We start from the raw sequence: 16,020 nt of genomic DNA, 5'->3' as shown, positions 1-16,020 counted from the left end.
TGGATGACAAGAAATCCAGCCTGCAGCTGCAGGGAGAGTGTGACTGTGAGACAGGTAAGTGTTTCTGTGTCTCTGCAGGAGACACAGGTCTGTTGTACAGACCTGCGTAGGTGTGCAAACACAAAGGAAATTGAGAAGGAAGATGACAACTGCCCTGATACTGACAGTGAAGACTAACATGTCCTGTGTGGCCTATTGCCTCAGAATTGTATTGCAGTGGGTGCATTGTTAACATTATCATTGATTTTCTTATGCTGTATAAAGAAGTTTTTTTTGAATTCTTGAATAAACAAATGGTCCTTGTCATTAATTACTTCCTTTTATTGATCAAAATGACTTAACATAGAAAGTTCACCTTCGTCTATTTTCCTCACTGTTGTCCGTGCAGGCGGCTATGTATAAAGCCCTGTTTATCGGTAACGTTTAGTAAAACCACGGAAGTAGCCATGTTGCCGGAGTGTTGACATCAATCAGCTACTCGATTGGTCTTGCACTATCACATGTCAAACCGTGCCACGGCTCGCGAACCGAAATCTTATGACGCCCTGAAGAAACTAGTTCGGCATAAAATGCCTCGCCATAAAAAAATGGGAAGGGTTTTTTGCGACGAACTTTTTGCTGTTAGTTTAACGTAAGTCGTTCCTTTTTATGAAGTTAAGATCGTGTAGTTCGCAGACGTCGCAGCGAAATGAAACGATAATAGGGTTCACCTTATGGACTAACTTCTGTCCAGCTTGATGTTCCATTTTAAGCCTCTGACGCCAACCCCCCGTCCCCCATGGCACACATTCCGGGGGGCCGCCCCGCTATTTGAAAAGTACTGTTGTAATCCGCAGCCCTTTTATTACGGTTCATCTGCCAGCTCGACGTTTGCAACACCCAATAGATTTTTATTTTTAATCTCAATTTTCGAAATAAATTCTTACGTATTCACTTATCATAGCCATCAATTGTTTCCATCTAAATACAAGAACAAAAGAACAACCCTCTGAAACTGTCGTGAAAGTAGACCATAAAACCATAATTTAGAAATTAAAGTTTGCATCACGTGACACAATCGATCTGCGGTGGTCTGTCTTTAATACAGATTAAATAGCCACTCTAGTGGACATTTTCAAATATTATCCCTGAAACTTACGTATTTGTAGAAATGTCCAAAAATATCTGCCGATATTATTGGTCTGCTGATATTAGCATAATTATGTAATATCGGCAAGAATCGTTATCGGTTTTTTCTCCGATGCATCAGATACATGCATTGCTGCATCCTTAATATCTATATATTTAAGTCTAAATCAAAATCACAAACAATTGGCCAATAAATCTTAAATTAGGTAACAAAACATAAAAAATTAAAATCAACCAAAGTTTTCATGTACTTGCACAAACAATTTAGCACAATGTATGGGATTTAATTAGTACCACAATAAAGCCAGCAGATGGAGATGTTGCTCTTGTCTGTGTTCTGACTCCAGCTGTACTGCAGCTGTAGACGTCAGGTTTCTTCGACAGTAAACACATTCCTGACTGATCCCGAGCCTCACGACACTTACAGTACGACTCCGAGTGTGTGTCTGGGTGTTTGGATACTTTTTACACTGAGTTTAGAGAAGAAGAGAAAACACACAGAGGTGAGTCTTAAGCTATACATTTATACACTGAGCGTGTGTTAGAGCGCGTAAACTGCTATTGTGCGTTGAAAACCTACGTTACTTAAATTAAAACTACATAATTTTACTTAAAGAAATTATTATTTCAGCGAACTGATCTGATGTATTTGGGACCATTATCTAATTGAATTAATATCTGACAATTCGATGTAACTGAAACGATGGTCTGTTTAACCTGAAACGATAATGTGAGATAACTCGAAGTATTTGTGACAATAATCTGAGATAATCGCATTGATCAAAAACAAGAATCTGGGATAATACGAGTCATCTGAAAGGTAGATTAATTTATCAAAAGCAGTGATTTGAGGTAATCGGATTTGGCCGTCACAACAATCTGAGACAATGTGATTTATCCGAAACGAGAATTGAAATTGAATATACACTATACACTGTGACTATATACCCATAGCCATTTGCTGCTGAATTTTGTACTATTATCTTGTTTTATCTTGTTGTTTTTTTCGTCTTGAGATTATCTGCGTAATTATGAACAAGCATTTGAATAATTGAAGACGTATCAGAGATAATCAGAAATAAATGTATTTGTCTCAGAACCAAAATGTTATATTTGTAAAGTAATAATATGAGTATATTAAGATAATCTGATATATTTCGGAAAACCATTGTGTCTGAAATATTTATCGGAGATTAGACATCAAGCTAAAATGTAATCTGAGACGATCAGAAAAAAGTAATCAACCCACTCTGGCTCAAATAAAAAAATAATAATATTAGAAATTCAATTAATGTCCTCCACTGGGGCCAGTCCCCCACACCGAGAACCGCTGTTCAAGGCAGTTTATATTCTGGAGCGTCTTCCATGTTGTATTTTTAAACATCAATTAATAAAAACTTTGACTTTATTGAGTGGAAATACAAGGGTAGAGTTCGATGTTCGGAGCAGCTGCGGTTTCTTAAATCTGTCAGTTTGTCTTATCAGCAGACATGGGAACGTTTGTGACTCGGTTTCTAGTGCAGGTCGTTCAGGGCCACAGTGAATCCCCAGTGTTACGGTGGCGCTAACGTTAATTAAAGTCGGAAAAACGCCCGAACCATCTGATTATTGTCAATTGTTATTGTCAATTGTTACTGTCTTACACTCATAGACATTTATGGTCAACCTTTAGCTACATTTGGTGATGTTTCATTTATATTCTTGGCTAAGATTTAACTGTTTGGAGTCTGAAATACAATAACAACAAAGGTGTTTTAAACTCAGAGTCTGGAGATAGATAATAGATAGATAGATAAATAGATAGATAGATAGACAGACAGATATACAGATAGATAGATAGACAGTTAGATAGATAGATAGAAAGAGGATGGATAGATAGATAGAGAGATAGATAGATAGATAAATAGATAGATAGATAGGATAGATAGATAGAGATAGATAGATAGATAGACAGATAGATAGATAGAGATAGATAGAGAGATAGATAGATAGATGATGGATAGATAGATAGAGAGATAGAGATAGATAGATAGAGAGATAGAGATAGATAGAGAGAGATAGATAGACAGATAGATAGTTAGATAGATAGATAGAGATAGATAGAGAGATAGATAGACAGACAGATATACAGATAGATAGATAGACAGACAGATATACAGATAGATAGATAGAAAGAGGATGGATAGATAGATAGATTGATAGATAGATAGATGATGGATAGATAGATAGATAAATAGATAGATAGATATATAGATAGATAGATATATAGATAGATAGATATATAGATAGATAGATAGAGATAGATAGATAGATAGACAGTTAGATAGATAGATAGGATAGATAGATAGAGAGATAGAGATAGATAGACAGATAGATAGTTAGATAGATAGATAGTTAGATAGATAGATAGACAGACAGATATACAGATAGATAGATAGACAGTTAGATAGATAGATAGACAGATAGATAGATAGACAGTTAGATAGATAGATAGACAGATAGATAGATAGAGAGATAGAGATAGATAGAGAGATAGATAGACAGAGATAGATAGACAGATAGATAGATAGACAGACAGATATACAGATAGATAGATAGAAAGAGGATGGATAGATAGATAGATTGATAGATAGATAGATAAATAGATAGATAGATAAATAGATAGATAGATAGATAGATAGGGAAATTAAGAACGGGTACTGGGTCTTCATCAAGCTCTGACCCTCAGCAAGCTGCAGTGGTGGTGATGATGGTGGGTGTAGTCAACCTCTCTGACTTTTCCTTTCATGTGAACACTGGTCTGTGTGGAGGAGAGGACAGGAGAGGAGTGGGAGTGGGAGGAGGCAGAGCCTGATGACTGCAGTCAGGAAAACCAACATTCACCACGTGTGTTTCCTCTGTACAGCTCAGAACCATGGTTGCTGCAGGACTCGGCTCGATTCTCTTCCTTCTCAACATCTTTGCTGTTCTCCCCGTGGGATCAGCGTCACTTGAAGGTAGGACCATGGATCTATTCAGACTAATAATAAAGAAACACTTTTAAAATGAAGTCATTTTGGTAGGGCTGTAATCTCACGTCTGATTGATTTGTTAGTTGATACGTTATGGCTCTACTTGTCCCCATGGGGGCATGACAGAAAGTAATTGAAAACCAGTGGACTAGCCCAACCCAGAGACAGATACATTTAATAATGTGCTAGATGTCAATCTACAGACAAATACATCCAGAGTGTGATAGCATTTTACAAATATAGATAACAGTAAAAGAGTCGCGTGAAAAGTTTACGAGCAACAGTTTGCATACCAGGGCTTCACTATACACATGACAGATCACCTAAAACATGTAAGCTTGCTTGTCTGCATAAGGTTGCACCATCGGTTTTGAGTATATGAACATATCCGAATTGGCATATTTCAATGTTTTAGTCTAATAATCGTTTTATAGCTGTAGGCGCACCCTCCTTCAACAACGGCAGCATCCCTTAGATACACCCAGATCACACTGTATGTTAAACCCCCTCTATCATCCAAAAGCAAAAATGGCTTTCTGTTTTCAGCTTTATTTTTTTAGTTGTGCAGCTTATTTTTATTCCTGCACTTGTCAATTCTCGCTCTGTGCAAGGACATGCACACGGCGAAATGGTGGTGCCTGTCAGTCGTGACAAAAACGATTATCTAAATATTCCTCAGCAGTTCTGGTGCTGATGTCACTAGTTGACATCAGGCCCGCCAAACTTTTCCAAATTATATAATTTATTTATATTATCATTATACTTATGCCTTTTTCCTTTGATACCCTCGTTTGCCTAATAGATGGTGTCGAAAATGAGTAAAATATTTTAGCCTTTATGCTTTTACATCGTCATTTATCTTAGTTCACACGAACGCTCCATCTATCTGTTCCTGACCCGGCCCCGCTGTTCAATTTTAGGACAATTGTGGTCTGTTTCTGGCAGAACTTAACCATAAGACAATCACTTTTCTTTGCAGTGATTCCTTCAGTTCTTCGGTTTTTCCTGTAGGTAGAGTTGGTTGTTTGGACTAGTGGAATGGTAGATTTTTCATTTTCTGTTGATGAGTTTGTTTTGGAAATTAGTTCTACTATAGACCTGTCTTTGGAGATGACTATATCTGTAATCGGTAATGTTGGCTTCTCTGAAGAGCAGAAACAGTGGAAAAGCACACCTTCCATTGTTTTCTCCACATCGAGGTTGTTGTGGTTCTTTTAACATCTGTTGCCTCTCAAACAGCCCTGTGTTCATCCTTGATGATCAGTGGGAGAAAACATTCAGTCTGCACCTCTGCTGCAGGATATTCATTTCAGAATAAACAAAAATTGCGTTGATTTTCCTGTGAGTGTAGGTAACCTAAACTGTTAATGAGAATTTATGACCTTTTTTCTCTCAACATCAGATTATTTCATTCACTTGTTGAAAGTTTTCTCGTGGTGTTTTTACGATGTCTTTGGGACGGTGGTTCCAATTTTTCTTGTTAAACATGGGACGAAATGTCAGGTGACAGAAAATACTCTCTTCTTGAGCTGAGGAGACACAGAATAAAAGTGTATTTTTCTTCTTCTTGATGCTCAACCTGATGTCGGTTATTGTGAAATTCTTTGAAGAGATCTGACTCCATTCTTTAAAATTATTATTTTTTGGAGACTTTTGGAATTAAGAAATTCGAGAAAATACACAAAGGGAACATTTTGCACTGATTTTCTGATTTGCTAATCTTAAGAGAAAACCAACACATTTTTTTTATATAACACCACGTGTCAGCAGTACCATGTGAGGCCAGTTTTAGGGATGGGATTCGTGGCAGTAAATTCTGGGTAAAGCGCTTCTGGGGACTTGAGTCTGTTGCACAACAGTGAAGTGAAGTGGCCTCCACGGGAACAGAGAACCACCCAGAGTGTCCAAACACATTTTCAGTGAAGTGGCTTCCCAGGAATTCTGCAGATTGGAGTGGGAACACGAAGTAAAAAAAAAAAAAGAAAGCACAGACGATTGCAGAGCCACTCCACCAGTGAAGACTGGGGAGCTGTTTACACACAGACAGGAGCTGCTGTGAAACAAACCCATCAACAGGACATACACACACATAGGAAACACAGTCCTGGGATTTGTCTCTTATGTAACTCTATCAGTGGGATAGAGGACAGCTTCTCTCCTTCTGTCCTACACTTTTCATTTACTTTCACCTATTGTAGTATTTCTCAAATAGTGGGGTGGAGCGGTGACGCATAGAGCAGCCAGGGGGTGCATGAGGGGCACGCTGGACATACGTTATCAGGTTCTCAATAGTAATTCCTGGGGGGTGTAGATTGCTTGCTTTCTCTGTTGTTATCTTTGTATTCACTGTAAGGTGTCCTCGGGTGACAGAAAGGTGCCTATGAAATAAAAATTATTATTATTATTATTATTATTGTCCCTTTAATCTGCCCAGGCCTCAGTCAGTCTCTGTGGAGTAAACAGTATCATCCTGGTTTTCATAAATGCTGAGGACAAGTGTTTCATTTTTTTGTTTGCTTCTCCTCTGCTGTGCGAAAAAGCTGTGATTAATGTCGGAACATAAGCCTGTTTCCTCCCCTTCCTCCTCCTCGTGCTCCTGCTCCCAGGAAAAATACATTAACGGCTGCTTCCCGCCGACACTCGGCATAGACGTTAATGGATGTTGTAAAAGGGAAAACAAACATTCATTAGTGAAGAGGGGTTGTGTAGGAGTAGAGACTCTTCAAGGACCTTCACGGATGACTGCTGCGATAGGCTGCTGATACAGTAGCCGTAGAAGAAGAATGACTGAATGAAACACATGTTTGCTGGTCAACCTGTTAGAGCTCGACCTTTAAAGGAAGTTTCCTCAAGCTTCCAGCTGTCGTTCGTATCACTGCCACATAGTCGAACGTCAGAGGGAGTGAACGCCCAGAGGATGTTTTTGTTTCAGCCGGAAATAACCTGGACCACCAGCAGCAGCAGCAGCAGCAGCCATTGTGCTGTAAACACATTGACACTGGTTTAAGTGCATTTCAGGAGATTATTATTCACTTAGACTGTAGGTAGACACAAGAGTAGGTGGGGAAAATCTTCAGAATAAAAACCTCTGACTTGTTTACTGACAGCCATGATGATTTATGGGTTAACAAACATTAGTTCACTTATTAGTTCTGGTCCCCAACCTGATCAAAGTTCACAGAGAGAGAGCCAGAGTTTCAAAAACCTTAACATTTATTACGATTTAAATCATTAAACACAGTGGTTTTCAATCTAGGGCAGTGGTTCCCAAACTTTCTCTGTAGTCCCCCTTTAGGTTCATGAGAAACATGTTCACGCCCCACAACCTCCCAACAAAGGACACGTACACATACTTCATTTTTAGACTTGTATATTTTACACATTTTTTAACTGTTTTTAAACGCCTTTCCATTTTATGCTGGCATTGCCATTTTTGGCAGTTGACATGAGGAGTGAGATCTGAGCAGATTGAACAGACACCAAAAACAAGAATGAGAAAAAAAAACCTTCTTTGTGATTTTTTTTTTTTTTTATCAAATATTCATTTTACCTTCAACTAATCTGATTTTTCCCAGTCTCTGGTTAAACATTTACACCATTGGACAATATGCTGTGTTACATTTAATTCATTCCTCCCATCTGTGCCCCACCCTGCAATGGCACTGCGTGCCCCCTAGGGGACAAGCCCCCCACTTGGGGACCCTCTGCTCTAAGATGGTACCTGGAATTTCTTCTTCCACATAGACTACATTCACACAGCAGGCGAAAGTGGCATCCCACTTGGGGACCCTCTGCTCTAAGATTACCACTGATGGTACTTGGAATTTCTACCTTCCACATAGACTACATTCACACAGCAGGCGAAAGTGGCTAATACCAGGCATTTTTTACGCATAGGTGACCTATCTTTAATGGGTCACGTGTGGTCACATGTGATAGTCTCAGAACATCCATCCATCCATTTAATGGGTCACGTGTGGTCACATGTGACAGTCTCAGAACATCCATCCATCCATCCATCCATCCATTTTTATCCGCTTATCCGTTACCGGGTCGCAGGGGCAGCAGTCGCCACCCACATCACATTGCACCGTACCAACCACCCTAACCGGGATTTGAACTTGTCCAGGAGGTGAACCCTGGGGTTCCACACCAATGACAGAGACATTGCCTCAGAGCGCCACAGTCTCAGAACATAATTAATAATGGAGAAAACAACCATGGTCTACATTGTGATCAGAGCTGGTCAATGGAAAGAACAATGATCCTTAGATCAGACTAGGAAGCAGGCTGTGACCTGGTGTCAAAGGTCATCCTCCAGAATTCCAGAAGGAATTCCACTGAAGGAGATATGTGTGTGTAATATGCCTTTAAATAAAGAGCGGAAGGCAGCCGTGGATAAACCTGAGCTCTGTGTTCTGAGGGCATCGACACTTTAGAGAACAACACCTCCTCATACTTCCAGGCTGGGAGAAGACAGGGACATGTCAGGAGTCAAAAAAAAAAAAAGACTCCTTTACAGCTGAATCTGTAAAGATGACGAAGACGATGATGATGATGATTGTGACGATGATGGTGGTGTGATGAAGCAGACTTGTGTACTGCTTAGGGTGCTTCAGGGACAGAGACTCTCAGACTAAAAATAACCTGTTTACCATACTCCCCTCTGCCCCAGCTCCTCCTCCTCGGGATGGAACTCTGCACAGGATTATTGGAAAAATCAATTTGACTCTCAGTAATGCAGAGCATGTTGGTGCCTCTCTCTGTGTGTGTATGTGTGTTTCTGACCACTTTTAGGACACAGAAGAAAAAAGAATATTGCAGTATTATTATATTGTTACATATTGTTAGCTCCCTGGAAGGAAATGCAGTACCACTGCTGACAGGCAGGGGCTAATGTCATGAATTGCTAGTATTTCTGAAAGACTTATTTTAAAATATTTATTTTTAAGAACTAAATTCAAAGTCTTCCTGTACGGTATTTTTATTTATTTTGGCTAACTTGCTAACGCGCCCCCCCAAACCAGAATCAGAACCTGATAACCTGTATATTTTTATCTGTACAAACCACTGTATGAGTTGCTGCCATCTAGTGACTGGAGGCCTGATATCATTCAAGTATTACAGCAGTGGTACATTTATGTCCAGCGTTTGTCACATTAGTGTTTCGTTTCTGTCCTGCGGTGCCTTCTTTGTAGTTAGGTAGATAGAATAGTTGAGCCCCTGCCACGTTGACACATTCACAGCTGTTGCTTTTATACAGAACTGTCTTTAGTCCTAAAACGTAATCAATTTATAAAACATTGCAATTTCCCCACCATCCTTGTCAAACTCCTGGTGAATTCTTGGAGTTCAGGGAAAACAAATGTCTCCCTCTGTGGCAGGACAAGCCGTGACAGTGAGTTCTGCTGCAGCTTTTTTTTTGAAGAGCAGTTTAAAGTGACTTCCAGGAAAACTCTAATGTTTGCCCTGCGGCCGAGCCGCTCTCTGGAGTTAGATTACACTCATTATCATGTCCTTGGCTCACAGCAGGGCCCTGCTGGTTTGGCCAGAGGCCACGAGATCAACAACAGCTGCAGAGTGACGGCAGACCAGCAGAAACACGAAAGAAAATGGAAATGAAATCTGTGTGTCTTTTTCCTTTATGTTCTCTCTGCAGATGTGCCCCAGAAACAGCCACACCTCATTGGCTGCGTCTCCGCCAACATGGAAACGTTCCACTGCAGATGGAATGTGGGCACTTTCCAGAACCTCTCCAAACCCGGAGATCTGCGGTTGTATTTCATCAACAAAAAGTGAGAGGAGGAAAAAAAAAGAACATGTGTGGTTTCTTTGCTTTCCAAGAAACTCTAGGGTTCACAGGGTTTACCAGAAGGATGTGCAAAAAAAGTGAAAAAAATATACATTTCTCAACATCAAGTTCTCCATGTTTGTTAGCATTTTGCCTGTAAAAATATACAGGAATTTAAACAGGACTCTCTATTCAAGGTTGACCTTTTTCAAAGTGTATCTCACGAACCTAAAACTAATCACAGCTACAATTGAACAGCAGCTATATGTAAATACCTGAGGTACTGGAAGTGTGATTAGCACAGGTGGGTGGAGCTTGTGGTGGTTCATTACAGGTAGAGGTTGTACAGAACCGGCCGTTCAACAAGTGTGTAAAGCAACAGAACCATTAGGGTTCATACTATTTATAAACCCTAACAATGCTGCCACACTTTCATTGATACCAATGCCAAGATTCTGACTCGACCTTGTTTACACAGTTTTCTTTTTTTTTTTTTTTTCACAGATCTCCTCTTGCTCCTCCTCTGGACTGGAGCGAGTGTCCTCACTACACCACTGATCGTCCCAACGAGTGCTTCTTTAACGAGACCTACACCTCCGTGTGGACGTACTACAGTGTCCAGCTCCGGTCAAGGGATGGTTATGTCCTCTATGATGAGGACTTCTTTAATGTTCAGGACATCGGTAAGTTCAATCCAGGGTCTAAAAACCTATATTTGTCTATTAACATAAAAACATATTAAATATTAAAATGTCTCTTTTTCTGCAGTCCAACCAGATCCACCAGTGAACCTGAAGTGGATGCTGCTGAATGTGAGTGTGTCCAGCTCCTACTACGACATTATGGTGAGCTGGAAGCCTCCAGAATCTGCAGATGTGGAAATGGGATGGATGACGCTGCAGTACGAAGTGCAGTACCGGGACGTAAACGCAGAAGAGTGGATCACAGTGAGTCCTTCTCAATGTCTTCACCATGAGACCACACCTTGATTAGGTTCAGTTTGGACCTAACTGTCTTCTCTGCAGGTAGATCTTGTCAAAAGCACACATCGCTCTCTGTATGGTCTCCAAAGCAACGTCAATCACGAAATTAGGGTTCGCTGCAAAATGCTGGCAGGAAAAGACTTTGGAGGATTTAGCAGTTCCATCTTTGTCCACATTCCCTCCAAAGGTAAGAAATATGAACCATTTTTGACTGTGATTTTGTCAAAAAAAAAAGACAATGTTTAGTGTAAAGTTGTATAACTTACTGCTGGTGGAACGGTCTGTTTTCAATGTAAGTGACCTTTGACACGTCTCCTCCTCAGTGTCCAGATTCCCGGTGATGGGTTTGCTCATCTTTGGTGCCTTGTGTTTGGTGGCCATCCTAATGTTAGTTCTCATTTCACAGCAGGAAAAGTAAGTTGGGAATCACTGAAAATCAATGATCTTTAAGTAAATAAAACGGTTTCTTTCTGCTATCATTTACAACCTTCTCTCCACAGGCTGATGTTCCTTCTTCTACCTCCTGTTCCTGGACCAAAAATCAAAGGAATAGATCCTGAACTACTGAAGGTAAGGAGAACTGAATACGAGTTTCAACATTTGAATTTCTTCTGAGGTAATACATTCACTCGGGGTGCTGAGTGAAGAATTCATATAAAATGAAATTGATAACAATCATGGTGACAGCGGAGAAGGTGGTCTGTGTAGACATTAAAGACAGAGCAGGAGACAGTGGTGCTCTGTGTGGACAACAAAAAAAGAGGGGACAGTTTTGGTCTATGTGGACATTAAAGACAAATGAGACAGTTTTGGTCTGTGTGGACATTAACTACAGAGTAGGAGACAGTGATGCTTTGTGTAGACATTAAAGACAGAGCAGGAGACACTGGTGGTCTGTGTGGACATTAAAGACAAATGAGACAGTTTTGGTCTGTGTGGACATTAACTACAGAGTAGGAGACAGTGATGCTTTGTGTAGACATTAAAGACAGAGCAGGAGACAGTGGTGCTCTGTGTGGACAACAAAAAAAGAGGGGACAGTTTTGGTCTATGTGGACATTAAAGACAAATGAGACAGTTTTGGTCTGTGTGGACATTAACTACAAAGTAGGAGACAGTGGTGGTCTGTGTAGACAACAAAGAAAGAGGGGACAGTTTTGGTCTGTGTGGACATTAACTACAAAGTAGGAGACAGTGGTGGTCTGTGTAGACAACAAAGAAAGAGGGGACAGTTTTGGTCTGTGTGGACATTAACAACAAAGTAGGAGACAGTGGTGGTCTGTGTGGACATTGAAGATGGATCATGATACAGTGGTGGTCTGTGTGGACATTAAAGATGGATCATGATGCAGTGGTGGTCTGTGTGGACATTAAAGAGAGGAAACAGTAGTGGTCTGTGTGGACATTAAAGACAAATGAGACCGTTTTGGTCTGTGTGGACATCAACTACAGAGTAGGAGACAGTGATGCTTTGTGTAGACATTAAAGACAGAGCAGGAGACACTGGTGGTCTGTGTGGACATTAAAGACAAATGAGACAATTTTGGTCTGTGTGGACATTAACTACAGAGTAGGAGACAGTGATGCTCTGTGTAGACATTAAAGACAGAGCAGGAAACACTGGTGGTCTGTGTGGACATTAACAACGGAGCAGGTGACAGCGATGGCCTGTGTGGACATTGGCTACAGAGTAGAAGACGGTTGATGTCTGTGTGGACATTAAAGATGGATCATGATGCAGTGGTGGTCTGTGTGGACATTAAAGATGGATCATGATGCAGTGGTGGTCTGTGTGGACATTAAAGACAAATGAGACAGTTTTGGTCTGTGTGGACATTAACTACAAAGTAGGAGACAGTGGTGGTCTGTGTAGACAACAAAGAAAGAGGGGACAGTTTTGGTCTGTGTGGACATTAACAACAAAGTAGGAGACAGTGGTGGTCTGTGTAGACAACAAAGAAAGAGGGGCCAGTTTTGGTCTGTGGGGACATTAACCACAAAGTAGGAGACAGTGGTGGTCTGTGTGGACATTAAAGAGAGGAAACAGTAGTGGTCTGTGTGGACATTAAAGACAAATGAGACCGTTTTGGTCTTTGTGGACATCAACTACAGAGTAGGAGACAGTGATGCTCTGTGTAGACATTAAAGACAGAGCAGGAGACACTGGTGGTCTGTGTGGACATTAAAGACAGATGAAACAGTAGCGGTCCCTGTGGACACTAAAGACAGAGGAAACAGTGGCGGTCCGTGTGGACACTAAAGACAGGGGAAACAGTGGTGGTCTGTGTGGACATTAAAGACAGAGCAGGAAACACTGGTGGTCTGTGTGGACATTAACTATAGAGCAGGTGACAGCGATGGTCTGTGTGGACATTGGCTACAGAGTAGAAGACAGTTGATGTCTGTGTGGACATTAAAGAGAGGAAACAGTAGTGGTCTGTGTGGACATTAAAGACAAATGAGACCGTTTTGGTCTGTGTGGACATCAACTACAGAGTAGGAGACAGTGATGCTCTGTGTAGACATTAAAGACAGAGCAGGAAACACTGGTGGTCTGTGTGGACATCAACTACAGAGCAGGTGACAGCGATGGTCTGTGTGGACATTGGCTACAGAGTAGAAGACAGTTGATGTCTGTGTGGACATTAAAGAGAGTAGTGGTCTTAGTGGATATTAACTACAGAGCAGGTGACAGTGGTTGTCCATGTCAACATCAAAGACATAGCAGGAGACAGCGGTGGTCTGTGAAGCAGTACAGTTGGTCATGCCACATGACACTGACTGTAAGCTGTTGTCTTTGTTCCACAGCAGGGGAAACTGAGGGAGTTGAAGTCCATCCTTGGAGGTCCACCAGACCTCAGACCAGAGCTGTACAACAGCGACCCCTGGATAGAATACATCGACCTGGACATCGACAAACACAATGACCGACTGAGTGAACATGACAACAACTTCACCGTAGATCACTCGGTCTCAGACAACTGCTTACTCGGCTTCAGGGACGATGATTCTGGGCGAGCCAGCTGCTGTGACCCAGATCTTCCCATCGAGCCCGAGGTGTTGAATTTCCATCCTCTAATTCCAAATCTCAGCAGAGAGCTGTACTCAGAGGCCTCTCAGTCATGTTTACCAATCCAATCCCTGGTTACTGAGGCTCCTGGATCTGACGAAGCCATGTACACCCAGGTGAGTGAAGTAAGGTCTTCTGGCAAAGTTCTGCTTTCACCTGAGGACCAGGCTGAGGCGCTGAACCCTAGCAGCCAAAACACAGAAAAGAACCTTGAATCAAAAAAAAATACAGACTTCAATCGGGACATCCCAGATCACTCAGCCTACACATCAGTGCTCAATGTTCCCTGCTCCGGACAGGGGTCACAGAGTTCATCCAGTTCCTCAGTGAAGCCCGATGAGATGTCCAGTTTAAATCGTAATACAATATCTGCATCAGCCCCTGTCTACACCGTGGTCGAAGGCATTGACATCCAGAACAGCCTTGTGCTGACGCCAAACTTTACACCTGCGCCACAGCTGATAATCCCCAAGGCCATGCCTACACCAGACGGATATCTGACCCCTGACCTATTAGGAAGTGTTACACCATAAATCAGCTCTATCTCCTGCTGTTGACTCCCCGTGACAGTTGGAGCTCGTTAGCCTCGTTAGCATTGCTAAATTCCCGGAACCTTTAATACTAAGAACACAGTTCATGGAGGGGACGTGTTCCGAGAATGGTGTCTGGTCTTTTCATTGCAGTTAAAGTTCTGATTTGTCAGCATGTGCTGATTTAGAGGGGGGGGGGAACACCAAGCACACGAGTTCCTCTTATTTGACGTCTGTGTTTGAAAATAACTATTTCACAGGCAGTCCACAATTAGTCCACAGACAACTGGGTTGGTATACTTACCCCGGGTACCTGTAGATCCATGGTGGATTCAGTATCAGTACATATTTTTTAAAAATCCCTTTTCGGGCTGAGTGCATTGATCACGAATAAAATTATGAGAAACGTTCTTTCAATTTAAGTCAGTTCTCAGCCACAGGTGTTCCTCAAATGTTCAATTTCATTCATTTTTTTTTGCCTTCAACCTCCTGCAGGTAATTCCAGGCAGGTCGTCATTGTTGGTCATGCCGGTCAAAATGCGGTTATCATCTCAAAAGTGCCAATTGTCCCCGTCCCCTGTCTCCCTTCTGCCCGCACTCACATTCTCCAAAAGCCAAGCGAGCTAAAGCCTTGTTGCCTCCAACACATACGTCAATTGTTTGTATGCAGTTAAAGCAGTGTGATTGAGGGCGAAAATAGTCAGGCCTCTGATTAATATGATCTCATCATTGCTGTGAGCTTCTGCAGCAGCATCTGACTGATATACACATGGTGTGTGTTTTTTTTTGAGTAAAGACTCAAACACACACACACACATACATCTGCTAGGGCTGTTTTGTGAACCAGCAGCCTTTGCCAATTGCTTTATTTATTGACCGCGTGAGGCAGCGGTTCACAGACTTTGCGAAAGCAGCAGGAGAAGTACTTAAGGATAAGGAAAGTGGAAAGTGAACTACTTGTCATTGGGACACAGCACACCACTGCACGCAACGAAATGTGACCTCTGCTTTTAACCAATCACCAAAGTAAGCAGTGGGCACCCGGGGAGCAGTGTGTGGGGGTGGTGCCATGCTCAGAGCACCGGGACGGTCAGGCTGGGCTGGGCACAACAGCATCTGTGAGTGCACCCTCAGAGGGGACGTTAAGGACATAGTAACTTACAATAGCCCTGGTGCAAGTAAACATGTTATATTTGTTGAATATTTGTAAAGTAAGCCAGAGCAATTCTGGGTCTGAAAATGGTCTTAAAACCTCTTAGCACTTCGAGAAAAGCTCGATGGAAAATACGACGGAGATACAACAACATTCACGCAGGTATACAGAGTATTTAAAATATACAGTTTCATAAGGATGAAACAGAACCAAAAGTAGAAAGAAACTGATCTGGCTTCTGAACGTTACAGCATTACATTACATTGCATTACATTACATAATTGGCATTACATTACCAATCATGTATTTAAGAGTCCTTCAACATAAAGAGACACCAGTCGTTGCTGCCCGTCA

At 41.6% G+C, this 16,020-nt stretch overlaps 1 protein-coding gene across 1 annotated transcript; it reads left to right on the top strand.

Moving 5' to 3' along the window:
• The first annotated feature begins 1,514 nt into the window (after positions 1-1,514).
• On the top strand, positions 1,515-15,794 carry LOC103389092 (growth hormone receptor). Its single transcript, NM_001328237.1, is given in 9 exon segments — positions 1,515-1,631; positions 4,034-4,124; positions 9,799-9,934; positions 10,435-10,613; positions 10,699-10,877; positions 10,956-11,100; positions 11,237-11,327; positions 11,414-11,483; positions 13,722-15,794. Coding segments are annotated over 8 exon segments (1,677 nt in total). The 5' UTR covers positions 1,515-1,631; positions 4,034-4,042; the 3' UTR covers positions 14,517-15,794.
• The last annotated feature ends 226 nt before the right edge of the window (positions 15,795-16,020 follow it).

The sequence above is a fragment of the Cynoglossus semilaevis genome, chromosome 14 (assembly GCF_000523025.1).
Source record: "Cynoglossus semilaevis isolate Cse_v1.0 chromosome 14, Cse_v1.0, whole genome shotgun sequence".
Classification (NCBI taxonomy): domain Eukaryota; kingdom Metazoa; phylum Chordata; class Actinopteri; order Pleuronectiformes; family Cynoglossidae; genus Cynoglossus; species Cynoglossus semilaevis.
The sequence above is the reverse complement of the archived record's forward strand: the minus strand, read 5'-3'. Positions and strand labels throughout refer to the sequence as shown.